General features: G+C 34.9%; 3 protein-coding genes across 4 annotated transcripts; 1 reads left to right on the forward strand and 2 right to left on the reverse strand.

The window, feature by feature from the left end:
• Positions 1–6471: 6471 nt before the first annotated feature.
• LOC114519047 lies at positions 6472–10146 on the reverse strand. The gene is made up of 5 exons (XM_028539099.1): positions 9903–10146; positions 9281–9431; positions 8859–8924; positions 7668–8225; positions 6472–6740 (listed from the first exon to the last, which is right to left on the reverse strand). The coding sequence occupies exons 1-5, from the start codon at positions 9909–9911 to the stop codon at positions 6472–6474; spliced, it is 1053 nt and encodes a 350-aa protein (XP_028394900.1). The 5' UTR covers positions 9912–10146.
• A 1100-nt stretch (positions 10147–11246) lies between these two features.
• LOC114518849 lies at positions 11247–13058 on the reverse strand. The gene is made up of 2 exons (XM_028538862.1): positions 12880–13058; positions 11247–11439 (listed from the first exon to the last, which is right to left on the reverse strand). The coding sequence occupies exons 1-2, from the start codon at positions 13027–13029 to the stop codon at positions 11254–11256; spliced, it is 336 nt and encodes a 111-aa protein (XP_028394663.1). The 5' UTR covers positions 13030–13058; the 3' UTR covers positions 11247–11253.
• A 383-nt stretch (positions 13059–13441) lies between these two features.
• On the forward strand, positions 13442–18215 carry LOC114518835. 2 transcript variants are annotated; one of them, XM_028538842.1, is made up of 10 exons: positions 13442–13660; positions 14260–14433; positions 14666–14870; positions 15227–16458; positions 16732–16817; positions 16920–17027; positions 17136–17218; positions 17328–17455; positions 17641–17764; positions 17944–18215. In XM_028538842.1, the coding sequence occupies exons 1-10, from the start codon at positions 13514–13516 to the stop codon at positions 18066–18068; spliced, it is 2412 nt and encodes an 803-aa protein (XP_028394643.1). In that variant the 5' UTR covers positions 13442–13513; the 3' UTR covers positions 18069–18215. The 2 variants fall into 2 exon arrangements, with proteins under 2 accessions (XP_028394643.1, XP_028394644.1); XM_028538843.1 differs by having other exon boundaries at positions 14263–14433.
• The last annotated feature ends 169 nt before the right edge of the window (positions 18216–18384 follow it).

Raw genomic sequence — 18384 nt, forward strand, 5'->3', positions numbered from 1 at the left:
GAAAAAGGAACTGTGCATATTTCTGTCGACGCACTTTTTGGGTGTGTAAGAAAAAAAAGTTCTGGCGAGAGCACTGCTCCTCCGAAGCATGGTGAGACATTTTTTATCTCGCAAGACAAAGTTGATTCATTCACCAATTCCTATGGAAAAAAGAAAGATGTGAAATTAGAGAATGTAAGAAAACTGTAACTGAATTATAATCTAAATTCATTCTAAATATGAATTATCCCGCTTTTCATTTCATTCTATGATTATGTCCGTGTTTAACAAACTCCTTTTTTTCTTGCCCTAATCTAAAACTCTGCATGAATATTTTCGTCAAGGAGTGCAACCAATTTCAAGCCGGAACAAATTTAAGATCCAAAGTAAAGTCCAACAAGCTGGATGAAACAGCTGTTTTTGGATGTTCTTGTCGCCATGAATTTCCTAACACCTTCTTTAGTCTTAAACGTGGAGAGCAGTAAGTATATATTTCAGCTAACTACTGTATTATTTTAATGGATTAACTGACGGATTTTAATTCAGCATTAACTACTGTATTACAGTAAGGACTTCACAGCATCATTAGACTTTTCGTAAACTTTCTTTAAAATGACTGTTTAATAATTATTTTACTAGAATATCAAATGCGGTGTTTCTATTAAAACACGTAAAGGAGAAAATTTCACATCCTTCGGTGAAGTTAAATTTTTTGTATGATATTGCTTGCACTTTGGAGTCTCATTTAAAGGTTTGTTAAATAGACCTTAGAAGTGTTTAAATCCACAGTTTCCAATCTTATTGCATTGCATTTCATTGTTTTACACTGCTAAGATTTAGGTACCTCTAAAAGTTATTAGGATGCATGATGTATTTGCAGTATGTTTTTAGTAAATTTTCGTGCACACAATACAAGTGTATCAACACGGCTTCAGCATGTAAGCAGTATCGGTGTAAAATGCTTTCGCATCTTGAATGTATAATATTACAAATTCGTAACACTATGTTATAGATTTTGTCCGTTTTCAGCAATAAAAAACTACATTTTTAGGCGAGTGGGCAAGTTGATTTGTTGGACGATGTAAATCTTGCAGTTCCTACGTTCCATGTATATGGTCATAAAGTAAAGTGTCAGGTAATTTTTATCCATTTTCAAAATAATCTTTTTGATCGTTACAGCTCATTGTACATCGTTACATTTACGTTGTCGTGTCAATTTTTACATAGGTATTGTATAGCCCTAGAAGATTGGAAGGCTTTGGATTGACAGATGGAGAGGTTATGGAGCGTCTTTGGTCATACCTTCGTCCCACTGGAAAAATTACAAAGGAAATGACTGCCAGCCACCGAATCGATGCGCTTACTGATTACCTTCTACATTATGCGAGGAAATCAGTATCGCAGATTGGTATGTTATTGTGTTTTACCTATTGCACTAAAACAATTACCTAATGCTTAATTATGAAATACTATGATCATCTCGGATTTTATTGTTCTGTACGGAATCTGGTAGTTTGTAGGCCTGGCAAAACATCCGAACCGTGTCAACACAACAACAAAAAGACTTATATTTTATGCTAATCAATTCATGATAATTATTGAGTTATTATTGATGATAGGTAATCGCTAATTAATTTTCCTCATTTCATCGTATTCATTATTTTTCTATATATACATTTTCTTCAATTGCTAAAGGTGATCTGTTGTGTCAACGGATGCAAAATACCTTGGAAATGCAAAAGTACAGCAGTGAAGAATTTAAACTTTTAGCTTCAAAACTTGGAAAGGATGGTGAGTACTCATACAGCAAAACTGGAATAAGTTTAGACAATTAAAGTAGTTTATTCTGTGTACTTTACCTGTCTGTAAAGAATCAGAATGTTTTTAGAGTCCATCATATATATATCCTCAAACCCCATAATGTTTTTATGTTACCTACTAATGTTGTTTGAAGACTTAATGCGTGGAACGTTTTAACACAGAAAATACCCTACAAACAGATGTTCACATCTGGATTGCTGAAGAAGAAAAAACATACATTAAAAAATGTCCAGGGCCAAGTATGTCATTATATATCTTATCATCAAAATTTAGTTTTAAAGAATTGTCTTTGAATATATAGTAAATTTGCTTGTCCAATTGACCAGATGCTATCCCACTATGAATAATACTGTATTTTAGATAGCAACATCGAGTGTTATATAAGGAGCTACAGTATATTGAAATTCTTGTTCGTCATATAAACCTTGTACACGAAATGTCTTGATCAGCTACATTTGATATTTTGATTTTTGAAACAGCTTCAGCAACAGGTTATGGATCTCTTCAGTATGCAGAAAAACTTCAACAATACTATTCTGCAAAGTGCGTTGTTTACAAATTGTATGAAATAGAGTTAAACTTCTGGATAAATTTGTTGTATTCATTTTTCATAATTATTCATTGTTCACTTTTTGAGTTTGTTGTATATTATAGATACGAAAGTTCTAAATGTGTCCCTGACTCACCAGCATGGAAAATAACAGTTGAAAATGCGCTGAAGTAAGTGCCTTTTTTGGACTTCATGCATTTGCACCGCAATGGCGCCGCGAAATCGGTGGTACTTCCTCCTTCTGTTGACATTGTTGATTTCCAAATTAAATGTGTTTCAAAATAGTAAGGAGCCTTCTTCAAAATGTTATTAGTCCTGATACAAAAAAAATAGTTTACATTCACTCTGAACGTTTCAACATGAATCATCGATGATCTGTAACTGAACTGTTAGGCGATTGAGGAGAGGTTTTGATTTGAATTTTGTATAACAATTAATTTTAATTAATTTAAAATATTTATTTTAGGTTAGATAACATGTTAAAGAAGATGGAAAAAGGCTTTTCGAGATGGCTGAGTGACAGTCCCACATTTCACGAAGCAAAACGGAACCTGGAAAAGCAGAATAGGAAGGACCAACTAGAGAAGATTCGCCATATGGCATCAGAAAGGTGGTTTCTACTTCAACTAATGAAGAAGTATGCAGGTAATATTGCACGAAAAAAATGGCCGCATTTACCCATTGTCCATATTATTATTATTATTATTACCCATACCTGGATTATAAATGTTTTACTCCATGGATGCCTGTAAAAATGTTTTATTTATTCAACATCTTCAGGTGATTGGATATGTATCATATATTCCGATGCAGGTTCGATTCCTGCAAGATGTTTAAGCCTGAGTATTTCGTACTTACTTCGCAGTGGTAACAATTCCATACATTTTTATAAACGATCAAGCTATCTTCCTTTTTATAGATGGTCAAAGTATTGCGAAGAAACTTTGTGGGCAAATTACTAGGCAGACGAGTATGATTAAGAAAGCCATCAATACCTACAACGCAAGTACTGGAAAAATGTCAACCATATCGGAAGTTCAATATCCAGATCAATTAACTTTTGAGCAGTGTGTCAATATTGAATCTTCGTTGTGGGATGGGTTAGACAGCGCCGAACAATGTAACGTGCACGTGCCCAGATCAATTAAAAAGCACTTAATTGATATGTATAATATAAGACGAAGGTGTGAGGAAGAAGTTGTTATGTTAAAAGATGAAATGAGCAACTGCATCAACTTCTTCACGCAATCCCTTGATCAACTTGAAAGTTGGTATAATGCGCTAAAGGCAGACAATCTTTCTGAAAGCAATCGTGGAATTATAGCTGTATTGTCGTCAAGAATACGTTCGCTGTCTTTCTTCATTGGTATTCTCAAGCAGCAATTTAACGTTGATGTTTCGCCCGACACCCAGAAAGCACATTATCCTGACGAGGACATTACTGAAGAAGCAATAGCGGAATACTATAACATGCTGAACATGGAGAGTATGGAAAACGACGATGACGAATTCGATGATGATAATTATGAAGTCGATGATTAGATAGTTGTTAGCTTTATTTATTTGTAATGAAAATATTCAACAATTTTCTCCAGAAAGCCCCTCTATGCGGTATAGTTATGATTTTTATGGAAATTTCGAATCCCAAATTTCGAATGTTGTTAACACGACAGTAGGGAGCTTTAGCAGTGACTACGACTACGACTACGTGATTCGTCATCCTCGCGCGTTGTTTGCAGACGCCATCAGCCAAAACTCGTAGTCGCCGAGCTTTTTTCTTGTTTTTGTATACGTGTAAAAATAAATCTGATTCTGATTCTGATTCTGATTTTAAATACGAGTTTGTTTGTAAATTTCGTACTCAAAAGCCCAACGATTACGAGTTTCGATTGATGGCGTAAGCGAACAACGCGTGGGAATGACGAACCTCGTAGTCGTAGTCGTACTCGTTGTCAATGCTTAAGTTCCCTAGTGATTGGGGCGGCCCTAAGGATTAGGTACTTGCTGAATGAGAGTGAGGTCTGTAAGTTGTTTATTATATGGTTTTTTAGACGATACAAAAACAACTCATCTGGCCAAAAGGAAGAAGTAATATTATCTAACTCGCAATTATCTAAATGAATATCAATAATAATAAGTTTTTCTTCACGTAGATTTTACAAATTTATAATATCTATAATAATCGATCAAAGGCAAAACTTGTAAAAAAATATTCTCGAATAATTTAGTTAAAAACATGATAAAATTTAATTTACCTTATTATTTTCTCTTGATAATAACGGAATTTTTTCCTGGCGGCCCAAAAATAATTGCGATGGGGCAGGGGATTGACTATTTTTAGTGGAGTTTTTTAAAATCCGGCGGGTGTTTCCTGCAAGTTTAAAGCTCTCGCACGAGACTTGAGTATAAATGCCACACGAAAACGAGACATTGTACCCCAAAATGCATACGCATGTTCGGATTTAATGAATGTCAGTGAAATTTTAGAATTACATGTATCTCGATGATCTAAAACAATATTCGAAATATCTTGTTGAAATTCTATTTTTAAAATTGGGATGAAATTCTGCTTGTCCTGTGTAAACCTTATATAAGCACCCTATATTGCGAAACTGTACCCCAAAATGCATACGCATGTTCGGATTTAATGAATGTCAGTGAAATTTTAGAATTACATGTATCTCGATGATCTAAAACAATATTCAAAATATCTTGTTGAAATTCCATATTTTTAAAATTGGGATGAAATTCTGGCTTGTCCTGTGTAAACCTTATATAAGCACCCTATATTGCGAAACTGTACCCCAAAATGCATACGCATGTTCGGATTTAATGAATGTCAGTGAAATTTTAGAATTACATGTATCTCGATGATCTAAAACAATATTCGAAATATCTTGTTGAAATTCTATTTTTAAAATTGGGATGAAATTCTGGCTTGTCCTGTGTAAACCTTATATAAGCACCCTATATTGCGAAACTGTACCCCAAAATGCATACGCATGTTCGGATTTAATGAATGTCAGTGAAATTTTAGAATTACATGTATCTCGATGATCTAAAACAATATTCAAAATATCTTGTTGAAATTCCATATTTTAAAATTGGGATGAAATTCTTGCTTGTCCTGTGTAAACCTTATATAAGCACCCTATATTGCGAAACTGTACCCCAAAATGCATACGCATGTTCGGATTTAATGAATGTCAGTGAAATTTTAGAATTACATGTATCTCGATGATCTAAAACAATATTCGAAATATCTTGTTGAAATTCTATTTTTAAAATTGGGATGAAATTCTTGCTCCTGTGTAAACCTTATATAAGCACCCTATATTGCGAAACTGTACCCCAAAATGCATACGCATGTTCGGATTTAATGAATGTCAGTGAAATTTTAGAATTACATGTATCTCGATGATCTAAAACAATATTCGAAATATCTTGTTGAAATTCTATTTCTAAAATTGAGATGAAATTCTTGCTTGTCCTGTGTAAACCTTATATAAGCACCCTATATTGCGAAACTGTACCCCAAAATGCATACGCATGTTCGGATTTAATGAATGTCAGTGAAATTTTAGAATTACATGTATTTCGATGATCTAAAACAATGTTCAAAAGATCTTGTTGAAATTCCATTTCTAAAATTGGGATGACATTCTTGCTTGTGCTGTGTAAACCTTATATAAGCACCCTATATTGCGAAACTGTACCCCAAAATGCATACGCATGTTCGGATTTAATGAATGTCACTGAAATTTTGCGATGAAAGTAATTCACAAAATGTACTTAGTTTTTTTTTTTTTTTTTTTTTTTTGTTTTTTTTTTGGTAAATGGATATATATTAAAAATCTTAAAACAATAAATACTTACAGTACTTACATGAATACAACAATACTATATGTAATATATTTCTCAATTGTTTGATTTTTTATAAACTTATCACCGTACACATATACTTTGGATAATTACGGATATTTTTTGGCTTGGAAGCCTCTCTCTCATCAGTGAAGACTCCATATAATGAGAGCGAGGCATCTAGGCCAAAAGAGCATCAATGACGTAATTATCGAAAGGATGTATGTACTGATTTATATAACAATGGTTATCTACAAAAGTTACTTGTTGATTCCAACTTGAATTCCGGTCTTACCAAGAAAAGAGAGCTTTGATATTGGCCACAGGTAAAACCCTCCGATATGTACCGCCTCGTCATCATCAAATGCACCCGGTACAGGTGGTTTTGTGACGCAACTATCTTTCACGCTGACCACTTCAACTACAAGGCAACCAGGCGCAATTGGTCTTCCATGTAACTGATGCTTTGCCATAACCTTTCCCGTTCCTTTGATCATGTTTCGCTCGTCCATAAGCCCAAAAACTGTACCTGCGTATAAAAATTTACCTTACTATTAAAAATATTTGTGGAGAGTTTCATCGGCACTCATGTCCACGGCGACACTCACGAATACATAGAAAGCAGGCTAAAATGTAACTTTAAACTCCATTATTTATATTACTCACAACGAAAACACCGATATGTCCACGAGCATGTAATGGTTCAGTTTGTTAATGATAGATACGCTGGAGGAATTATGTTTGAATTTGAAAATGAACAGTAAATGAAATAATAACATAGCCTGAATCCACGACGGCGAAATATAGATCTTGGTTTTACTAATTACATGGATGGAAGAAAACGCAGACATTTACCGCATTCTGTTTGGAACATGCACTGGGTAATGTTGCTAAGTGCTTAAGTTTATTTGTTTATTGCTTCACGAAAAAAGAAGAATCGGCTAAATAAACAGGTTTTGTTTATCGTGCTTATAGCTAATTCTGCTCTTTTCGTGAAGCAAGAAATAAAAAATAAACTCAACAGCACTTAGGTGATTATCCCGTATTATTATATGGCAAGCGTCACTTCCGGTGAAATGGAGCTCAGTGATTGGCTGAGAAGAATTTCAAGAGGTCCATTATTTCCCGTAATGACCATCACTTTCCCGTAATGGACCGGCATTACCGGCGATCAATTCAGACATTCAATTCAGACATATACATAACATTATACTGCTTTCACAAACACCCATTTTTACTGGCGCAGTTGGATACCTATAAGACGTTGCAATGATCAAATTCGTGCACCAAAATATGAAATTTAAAAATGATTATAGTATTCATGTCACTGCCTTGGTGGGGCAACCAATCAAGCGAATAAAAACTTTTGATAACTAGGCAGAACATTGATGTAATGCTTAAAAAATTCTAAATCGCATTTCGCACTTCACGAAGTGGAATAAACATTTCAGCTAACCTTCCTTAAGCTGTAGTGAAAGCCCATTTGAAGCATTTAAAAAAATTGTTTGCTCAATAATTCGAGAAACAATTAGTTCTTGGCCGTCATTCTTTGACAAAGACTGACTAGGTAGCTGCATGTCAGGTTGGTTCATGGGAGCGAGGGAAGAATGGTCTTGAGGCTGGGATTGTGAAGGCGTACTAATTGATTCCCTTGATGTACTTGGTCTTAAGCTAGTAGAAAGTGGGACTTGGTGATCAGATGCAGTCATTGGAGGTAACGTAGATGGAGGCAAAAGTGGATCAGTACTAGTTGACGAACTGACATTTGATGAAGTCGAAGAAGATGATGCATTGTTACTTGCAGTATTGATTATTTCCATGTGTGACTGCAAAGAAAAAGAAAAGGAGTTTCTTCTCTCCCACAATCTTCGCTTTTGTTGTGCCCCGTAATGGTTTGGCTGTTTTGGATAACAACCCAATTCGTCTATGAGTTCGGACGGCAAACCATTAAACTTTAGTCCAAGAGATTCTGCTGCTGAATACGGCAAGGGTGAAGCCTTGCCAACTAATGTACCTTCAAAATAACGATATTATATTAATTTTGTATTCTGACTTTTTTGTAGCGTCAGATAGAATTCACAGATAAATAGTATCATCCCACGGGAGTTGAACCCGTGCTCGTATCCCTGATACGTGTTAACACAAAGACGATGAAGAATTAAGTGAATTCTATTTTTTCGTAATGTCTCTATGAGGAATTCTCAAATACACTAGTGTATAGCACTTGTACAACATAGTATAACACACATAAAAAGTAAAGAGATTTACTTATTTTTAGGCATCTTTATAAAAGGCCACATTCATCAGTAATTCGTCAGAGACGAAATTAAATATTCTTTTTATGTGCATCTTTATAAGCCCGGTTGGCGTCGTTTTTGTTGAAGAACTCTATTCCTTTTCAGTCATAGAAACTTCGCCAGCAAGGCTTATTAAGATGTTCATAAAAGAATATTTAAATTCCTCTCAGTCATGAAAGCGGTCTATGCAATTGTGAATAAAGCTTCCTTTATAAAGGTGAACCATATCTAATTTCACAAAGAAACAGTAGTGAATATAACAGCATTTTTATGTATATATATAAATTCATATATCAATACTGCATTTTTGAAATATTAGAGGGAAAACGTCAAATATAGAATGTACTTACTATACTTTTTGTTAAATATTGTTCTAATCATTTTGTCGCTCACATCTATCTTGTTATTAAGGGAGACTGAAAAAATAATTTTAAAAGTATCACATTATATGTAACGAAATCTCTGTCATTTACTATTTCTCTAGTGTATACAAAGCCAAATAAAGATAACCTGACATTAGAATGCGCTGATCGGCCTAAAACGAAATTCCCCCCTGTTTTACTGTATCTGAATTATTCACTCATTCAGATGATTGCATCTCTAAACACCTTCGCCCATTTTATGCCCTCGGTAGACTTTAAATAGGCATGTATAATAAGTTTTCAAAAATTATAAATTGGGTATAAATGTTCATGTCAAACAGGTGACTCATGTTATGGAGCACAAAGATTAAAAGTCGCATTCCACGAAGTGAACGGTGCCGACACTTTACCATTTTGAATGACATTTCCAAACTTTGTACAGGTATCCGGATATTCTTCAAGAAACTTTTGGCCCAATTTTGTTGAGGCATGATATATATTGCCACCTTCCACACAGATAACCAGGCATTCGACTCCATCTATATTATCAAGTTCTGCAACCTGAGTGTTGATAAATACTGATTAGGCTCAATTCAGGACTCATTGTAGTGCCCAAAATTCGAATCACATGCATGTGTTTTCATTCACATGTGGTTTCACGTAATCACATGTCATGTGAATTCACACACATTCATATAACACACGGTACATATTAACTTCGAACGTGTAGGTAGCTTGTAGAAATCATAGAATTCGCTGTGTCTGCATAAGTAAACTACCTGAGAAAAACAAGAGAGTCTTCGACGTTTCGAGATTTTCAGGTAGCACTCATACACAGCGATTTCATACAGAGAAATTTTTACTCCACCAAGTCGCGTAAAAAATTCGTTAGTATTTGGTAAATCGTTTTTGGTTTAGAACGACTATTCCATACTGAATGAGCACTGTATGTGCACTAATACACTATAACTATTTGTAGTAAAAAACTGTGAGATACAGAGTAAATACACTTATACTTAATAATAACATTACCTCCTTCATTAAATTGTTAACAATTCTTTTACTTCTCTGCCTATCAGTGAATCCTTCCGCAACATCGGAATCATTCAGACTCCGAGCTTTCCCTCTATATTCCTCTTTTTGACCATCTGTCAATTCCTTCCACTTCGCACCAAGTTCAGAGAACTTTTGTTTCTTGCTCTTGGAGTCTCCTAAATTTACTAGTACAAAATGTTATATACAGTACACAATGGCAGTACATAATAGTACACAATAGCATATACATACTACAGTGAATGATACTATGTCCTGTATCAGCTGGATCTTGCAAAAACGGATGGCTACTTTTCAGCAAATATTGTACAGATCAAAAGTAAAAGTAAGTGGTCAAAATGCTGTCCCTGTGCATGCATTTGACGTCATGACAGCTTAATGTATTAACAAGATAAACTGGTGGGGTTTTTTCTAACCCACTTAATGTTAAAAACCTAAAAAATATAACGGGAATTATTAGTAAAGTATTAATTACGATGCAGTATAACGCGATTGATCGTTATATTTTTCAGGTAGTTATCCTATATATCAACCGAAAATTTATCCGGCAAAGAATCTATGTACCTACACTGGCAACCCACATTTGAAATTTTATTAACATAAAACCTGACTTGCCTAATTGAGTAACGTGCATGTGAAATCTAATTGTAGGATGTACTGTGGTTTTTTAATATACAGGGTGTATCAAAAAAATTCGAATCGAAATTTTGCGTGTAATAATGCAAAATATATTTGACAAATTGGTTGATTTTTACACCATTTTTAAGTTCATTTATTTCTCTTTCAAATGACACGTTGTACGTGTAATTTAGTTGAAAAATGAAGAAGTACTGGTTCGACAAAAAAAGTTCATAAAAATCACAATATTCCGCCGATGGGAATTGGACGTTTGTTTTATTGAAAATTAGTCCCAAAGGGCTTTAAAATCTAATCATTACTGAAAACTAAAACGCAAATTTATCGCAAAAATTCTGCTCACTCAATGTTCAACGATAGAAGTTTGAAGAACACAATGCCTCCATTAATTAAATTTGCATTTTCTTTTGTCTGGAGGTCTCATTTCGAATTCCCATCGGCGGAAAAATTTGATTTCGAGCAACAATTTTTAAAAGACGATAACTCGGCCAGTTTTGGTCGTGTCGATATAAGAAAGATATAATCGTAAACTAAATAAGCTAATCTTTGTTGCCACATAAAAATTATATCGTTTACTTTAGTATTTCATACACAGCAGCTTGTCAAAGTTGGATTCGAATTTTTTTGATACATCCTGTATATCATCAATATAATCATACCGATTGAAGCCCATATGTTATCCTCTCTCATCTTATCAGTTGTTTTTTACATGTATTAATGGTACATCACAATGATACTTCAGATTTAATTTACCTTCAGCAAGTTGTTCCTTGGCAAAAACATTATAGCCACTCCTTTTCCGAATTAGAACTGATTTACTAGCATTTTGCCTAGGTTCACCAGAGGATCGTTTGCTAGCTTTATAATTACTTATCCAGTTCTAAAAAATAAGGTAAACTAAAGTGATTATCCCATGAAAAACGAAGCACAAAAATGTCAGGTTGGTATTAGATTAAGGTACTGTACAACACATACAATAAACCCTTCCAAAACTAGCTTGATTGCATAGAAAAAACAGTCTGAAATCGAGCCGGACAATGCAGTCCATTGTTAAATAAGCAGTTTTCATTGCCATTTGTAATAAAATACAGTTTATAATCACAGACAGTGTGATATGCAGAGTTATCAAGGTCTCGGTAAGCATTATGAGCCGAGCCTCTGCATATCACAAAAACCGAATTCAATAAAATTTAAAGGTTTTATTATACATTTGAAGAATAGTAAACATAAGCATTAACAAATGAAAAACCTTATTTAATAGCAACATCCAAAAATTCATCAATTATTAATATATAAATACATTCAAATGAATACCGCTTGTTAACCACCGCAGGTTCACTTGCAGATAACTCAGTTATCTGCTAGCAGAACTGAATTTTGCGTGATTGCGCGATTTATCTGTCAACTATTAGCCAATCAAATTGCTTTCACTACTATAATGTATAATAGTAACAATTAATTGTTGGTTAATTGAACTTCCAGCACTCAACTTAATTAACATTTAAATTTTTCCTGGCTATTGTGCACCAAGTACTCTAGATTATAGGTTAGTTTCTTCATATATTTTTCAATTTTTTTTCTTGCAATGTTTTAACATTTTGATATCCAACCAATGTTAAGGTTGGGGTTTACAGTGTGGGTTGGGGTTGGTTTTGGTGTGAGAAATGTTAAAGTGTAAGGCTATACATGTGAATACTTCAACTGCAGTACAAATGGCAAATGAAATTTCCAGTCACCCCTTGATGAATAAAATTGTCTTGTGTTAGACAAAGTAAAATACCAATTAAAGTAGGCAGCATCAGGGCACAATGCTACGCTATGGGTTGATGTCTCGGAACAATATCTTAACCATTAATTCATTACTATTCTTTCCAGAATTTGTTGGGTGCAAAATTGTGTAGTAAATTGTAGAAATTGCACAATGAATCAAACACCAACAATGTTGCCTGTATTCTCAAAGACTCACACTCACTCTCACCAAGTGTGACCCAGTGATCATGTTTATGCTGATCAATGAGTCCTTCCTTAGTCAATAGCAAGATTTAATTTGGGTGAAATATTCAAAATTATTACATCTACTGGAGCAAAAATACCATTATAGATTCCATAGAAATTGGTTATGAGGTGATTGTGATCTCTTACTCAGTGAGTGTGGGTGAGTCAGGTTTTAAATACAGGTATATGTAACAATTAAAGGGCCCCTGTTCAAGGTAAAGTTTGAAAAAAAATGTTTCTATTAGAGGTTGATTAGTCTTACACTATAAACATAAAATCTTCTGGAGTTCATATAAATATATTTGTATCATTTATACAAACTTACTTTTACTTGGGTTTCAGACAAGCCACAAGCACTAGCACATTCAACATGTAATTCAGCCAAACCTTTCTTGGTTGAAACCATTCCTCTCTCATAAAAATCCACAAGAACTTGTTTTTGTGCATCCGTTATTGACAATCTTTCTACTTCCATTATGAATAATTCAGTTACTTATTTTATTTTAATATTCGGCGAAATGCAAATCAGTAAACGTGCGCGACAGCCGCGACTACAGTGCAACACTATCAAAGCAATATGGCGATTGGCGAACACGGAACACTGGCGCAAATTTTATAGTTTCGCGGTTTTTAGCGGAACGAAGGTCAGTCGACTCCAGCCTGCTCTGAAGGCAGCGCGCCAGCAGGTACAGCAGATCTTTCGTTAGCACTTACATACGGGCAATGAGAGATAATGAAACCTGCTTATATACGTGTAATGAGGTGCTAATCGGGTGGATTACCACCACTGAATTACCACTGATCACGGAGGAAGTCTGAGGAATTTACGACCCCACGACAGGCATTTTCGGGAAGGGCTACCATAGCAACCAAGATGCTTCATTGTTTTGATGGTAAAAAGGTGAAGAAGGTCCCAAAATCTGACTTTTAACAGGTCATGAGGACAACTATGTGTGCGAATGATAATTTTCCTGGTAGAGATGGATCAGAATTTAGGTAGGAATGGCATTCATCGCGACGTACATGAAATATATCAACAAACCAGGCCTGGGACCGCAACGAAATCATCAGCAATTAATAGTTCAAGGAATCGATATAGATCTCAGGTTTGCTTTCATTTCAATATACTGCGGTGTAATATTACAGTCACACCAGGCGGATGTCAGTTTGAATTTATTACTTATTGCATCATCAGTGTAGGTCAACTTAATAAATATATTATATACTATATAATATACTGTACTTCTTGTGTAGGCCGGGTGCGATGAATAATTAGTGGCAAAAATATTATTTATTAAAAGTTTTCATTCATTAGTTTCATAATCAGTGTATAACAAGCTAATTGTAACAATCAATTAGAGTTGGATTTCACTCATTTAACTCACTAGCAAATAGTCAGCAATTCTTGGGTTATAGTTGGGTAAAGGCTGCGGTTGCCTATAAGGTTGCTCGTCATCAGAGACTCAACTTGAAATTGAGGCACAATACTCCAGTGAGTTCAAAGTTTGTGTTGGCTTTGTGCTTGCAGGTATGACCAGCAAATATGACCAGCATGAGCCAAGAAACATTTATAGCTGTCTATAAATCATGACCCTCATATCATGAAAATTAATTATTAAAAAAACAGGTCAACAACAACTTGTTTACCTGGTATGCTGTTTTCCCCAAAGTTTACAAGAAAGACTTCACAAGTTTTTTTTTTCAGCAGCAACAACCTGGCAGATACTTATGTGTCGACACAAGAAAAGATCAAGTATATGCACCTAGACTTGGACACCCAAACTCACATCACACACAGGACTATTACAGTACAAGCACTAAAGCACAACATTTTAGCAAAGATGTGCGATCAAATTTACCCACTAAAGGAATAAAAAAGGTACCAAATATGTCGATTGACTGTTTAGCCTGACTTATATATAATATATCACTCCCATTCAAACCGGAATTTTGAGAGCTGTGTTATGCATGTGGTTTTACTGCAGGAAACTGAAATTGGCTTTTAAAAACAAGATCCCGATTTGTTGCAATGACCCTTAATTGTGATCTATATACAGAACAAGAGCAGCTGAAATTCTAACAATTTTTTTTATTTTATATTCTCCTTCCAGATTGTTCAACCTGACAGCTTATGCAAATTCAAGACAACTTTAGCAGTAGACTATGTTCGTGATATTTTGGATGAGACTTCTTCAATTTATCGCCCTACAACTCAAAAAAATGGTTTAAAGAAAAAGGGACCATTACGACCACTTCTTGGTACAGGGCTGCACAGCTTGCAACCAAATGTTACAAAATGTCTTGGTATACAAAACGGTAATAACAGAAGTGGACTCACCCCAGGACCCAGTGTGTGCACAATCAATACAAGCTTTTCTTGATTTGCGGAAGCTTTCTCACAATAGCATACTTAAAGAAGGCTTACTAATTTAAAATGGTCCTAATCCCAATAACTAACACTAATCCAAACTAAGCTTAACCCTCATCAAACCCAAACTTTAAATTAAGACAGGGTTCAGTTGCCAAAAAGCTGTTGTTTTACGACAATGTCGAATAAGCAACGAGCATTTTGTTACAACTTGTGGGTTTTTACGTGCAGACATGATTATCGGGGTTTTCGTTTTGTTAATACTTTTCTTACAGTTTTCTCAAAGCGAGTCTGCGTGATTTAGATCGTCAAAAGAAGACAGTGATCGTAGACGATGGTCTGGGAGTTCGTGACGAAGTTGTCAGTCCTGACATAATACGTTTTTCATCCGCCACTAAAATCATTTCACCCAGTACTCTGACAGTTGATTTGCGCAAGCTTTCTCTTGTTGATCAAAGCGAAACCGCTTCAAATATCAGCGTTATTTACGGAGAACAACAGACAGAAGATTTAGTTAAGAATCCAAAACGTATCATATTTAATAGAAATTTTGAATCCAACGATGATGGTGACGATTCTTGGACAAAAACCACTGATTCTGAAAATAAGATTTTTGATCATCACATTGATGATGATGATCAAGGTATCGATGATTTCTTCGATTGTAACCACAAGATAGATTATAATTGTGGAACATGTGATATTGATGGTATCCTTCAAGCAAATGATTATCGTGATTGTATCCATACTGTCGTGAATGATGATAGTGATAGTTGTGATGATATTGATGATGATAGAACTCTTCATAATATGAATTGCAATGAGACTCACAAGACAGATAAAGAAATTTATTCCTTTCGAGAAGAGGAAGAATCGATTCCAAAGACTATTTCTGAGGAGAAATTCACAAAATCATATGCATGGCAAATAAATGAAAGTTTTGACCATACGATTTCTGGGAAAAACGACTCTAAAATAGACAGAAGATTAGAAATCAGAAATGATTCTTTTCCAAAACTGTCCGAAGTGCATCAAGGAATCGCCGATGATAACGCACTGGAGGAAACGAACACTGAGGCTGCAGTATTAACATGCGATAAACCGCCCACAACAGATCAGGATAGTGAACAAAAAACTAAAGATCACGAGCGACAGAACGCTTGTGGTAAACCATTCTTGAATTCTGGTGTTTCCACTACACCTTCAGGCAACCAAAGTAGCCCAGATCAAGATAGCGTGCAAGTCAAAGATATCTGGAAAGCTCTCAACGATGGTGGTTTTGATATTTCCAGAGAGGAAGTGTCTAAATATAAAGTAAACACGACTAGACCAAGAATAAAATCTGCTCCGGCTCGAAGAATGTCTTCACAGACAACAAATTCTCTCTTTAAAGATGTCCCAACGCGTGTGAAATCTGCCATTAGTAGGCAAAGAACTCTGCGTGAAAAGGTGAAGACAGAGTGCTTGGAAGATTTATCTGGGGATGATAGTCCCAGTGTTAGTGGTTTTTCTCAAGACGAGCCAGGAGAAGGAAAGGTAAACCATACGATAACTAGTTGGTCCAAAGGTATATACCTGAAAACCATAGACAGAGATTTTTATATATTAGCTACTAATTTACTTCTAATCTCAAAAGCGAGGAAAAGTACGATTTTTTTAAACTCCTACGAATACAACAGCTTACACAGGCAATGAAATGCGTATGAACGCAAATCGATGTTATGCAAATTACAGTGCCTGCAATTTTTGAGACAGCCCATGCAGTGATAAAAGTGTAATCATGTAGTATAATTACCCTTCCTCCATTAGCTGAAAGCAAGCGATGATTCCCTACGTAATGACCAAAGTACATTGGAGGTTGTGGCCATCAGCAAGCCATTTACAAAGCTCATAAGGTAACCTAGCTACTACAGTATTACCCTTACCTGCAAAAATGCTCTTTTACAAACTTTTAATATCAACGTAATACATGGAACACATTCACTGCAACTTTTTAGAAAAAAAAGAATTCCGCCTGTACCTCCGTTGAATTTTCAAATCAACACTATTCCAAAATCTGGCCATTTCTTTTACTTTGCTTATGGTCTCAACATGAACCAAAAAAGGTAATGATATGGGAAATAATAATATATTGACTATTGTATCTTTTCTTTATTTCCACATGAACATTGGACTGGAGAAAGTCTATCTTAATCCTCCATTTTCCTTTTCAGATTAGAAATTAAACTAAAATGCCAGACAGGTTTTCGATATTGGGGTTTGCTTTTCGGTTTCAGATTACTCTTCAACAAGAAAGGTAAGTCTTCTTTTATGCAAATGCTACAAAGGATACGGATGGATTTTTTGGTAAAACGGTTGCATTTCCGAAAAGATGCCTGGTTTCAATTGTTTCACATCATTTTTAGGTTCGGCTGAAGGTGGTGTAGGATTTCCAAATATAGCGTACGAACCTGGATTTTCTGTCGAAGGATGTGTTTATGAGCTATCATTGGACTACCTTTCACTTTTAGATACTTGTATTGGTTTTCCAAAGGTATTTCTCATATATATGTACTAGACGTTCAGATGGGCAGTGCACAAGTAATGTATGTTCCTGTCCAAAAGAAACGTTCTTCGGTTACTTCTTCCTGATTTCGTAAACTTTTGTTCCAAAGTTTCAATTGAGTTTTAATCAAACCAGCCCCTATTAGATTAACACGTCATCCATGTTTATTGCAGCATTATTCAAGATTGATTGTACCAGTGTGGATGTGTAATAGTTTAAACCCAGTTGAACATGGTGTCTGTCAACATTGTGTACCCGCTGTAGTTTATATTGCACAAGACGACTGGATCGCTCCAGGTATTCAAATGTTTAGGATCAGTCAATATATTTCCTTTTTTTTTGCAAAGATAATCTCATTGTTTACGGTGATAAAAAGTTCAAACAATTTCATATTCTCTTTTTTGTTCATAGTAGTGTCCTATCTGGTGTAAATCAGAGCTTTAACAAATATCAAAATCTTTATTTTTTGTTTTTAGATCCAGCAACGCTTGATACATCTTTCACATTGAAACAATGTATTTTGGGAACAGATTTATTGACTTCAAATTATCAACATTTTTTAGACAATCAACGAGCTGTTGCGGATACAACTTTGATGTAATTATTGTAATTAGGCTGTGTATATACAATGTAAGATTTGTAAATTAACCATGTTTTCGGCCTGAATATTTAGGCGATTATTATAGTTAACTTTTTGTATAGTTTACTGCCTGAAGGCGAAGCGTTGCGAAGAAAAAACAAGTTTTTTTGGCACTTTGGAAAAGTCTTTTTACTCTTTTACTTTCTTTTTAAGGCCGTCGTCTAATGACCAAAAAGTGTCAGTTTATTTCTTCACCGCGCACATTCTCGGAATGCACAGTTTCCACTCACCTATAATAGTTTAAGTAACTTGCATAAATTTTGCAAAAACGTAAATT

This window comes from Dendronephthya gigantea, unplaced genomic scaffold (genome assembly GCF_004324835.1).
Source record: "Dendronephthya gigantea isolate DGI-Jeju-01 unplaced genomic scaffold, DenGig_1.0 000012F, whole genome shotgun sequence".
Lineage (NCBI taxonomy): Eukaryota > Metazoa > Cnidaria > Anthozoa > Malacalcyonacea > Nephtheidae > Dendronephthya > Dendronephthya gigantea.

Excerpts from the sequence above, each read along its gene's own strand:
- LOC114519047 (XM_028539099.1), bottom strand. Across the intron at positions 8,925-9,280 it reads TGGAAATGTCATTCAAAATG|TCTCCCTTAATAACAAGATA; the intron begins GTAAAGTGTCGG and ends TTATTTTTTCAG. Across the intron at positions 6,741-7,667 it reads TTCACTACAGCTTAAGGAAG|GTACAGTTTTTGGGCTTATG; the intron begins GTTAGCTGAAAT and ends TTTTATACGCAG.
- LOC114518849 (XM_028538862.1), bottom strand. The coding sequence starts at position 13,029 with ATGGAAGTAGAAAGATTGTCAATAACGGATGCACAAAAACAAGTTCTT. Across the intron at positions 11,440-12,879 it reads TGTCTGAAACCCAAGTAAAA|AACTGGATAAGTAATTATAA; the intron begins GTAAGTTTGTAT and ends CTTATTTTTTAG.
- LOC114518835 (XM_028538842.1), top strand. The coding sequence starts at position 13,514 with ATGATAATTTTCCTGGTAGAGATGGATCAGAATTTAGGTAGGAATGGC. Across the intron at positions 14,871-15,226 it reads ATGTCTTGGTATACAAAACG|ATCGTCAAAAGAAGACAGTG; the intron begins GTAATAACAGAA and ends TGCGTGATTTAG. Across the intron at positions 16,459-16,731 it reads ACGAGCCAGGAGAAGGAAAG|CTGAAAGCAAGCGATGATTC; the intron begins GTAAACCATACG and ends TTCCTCCATTAG.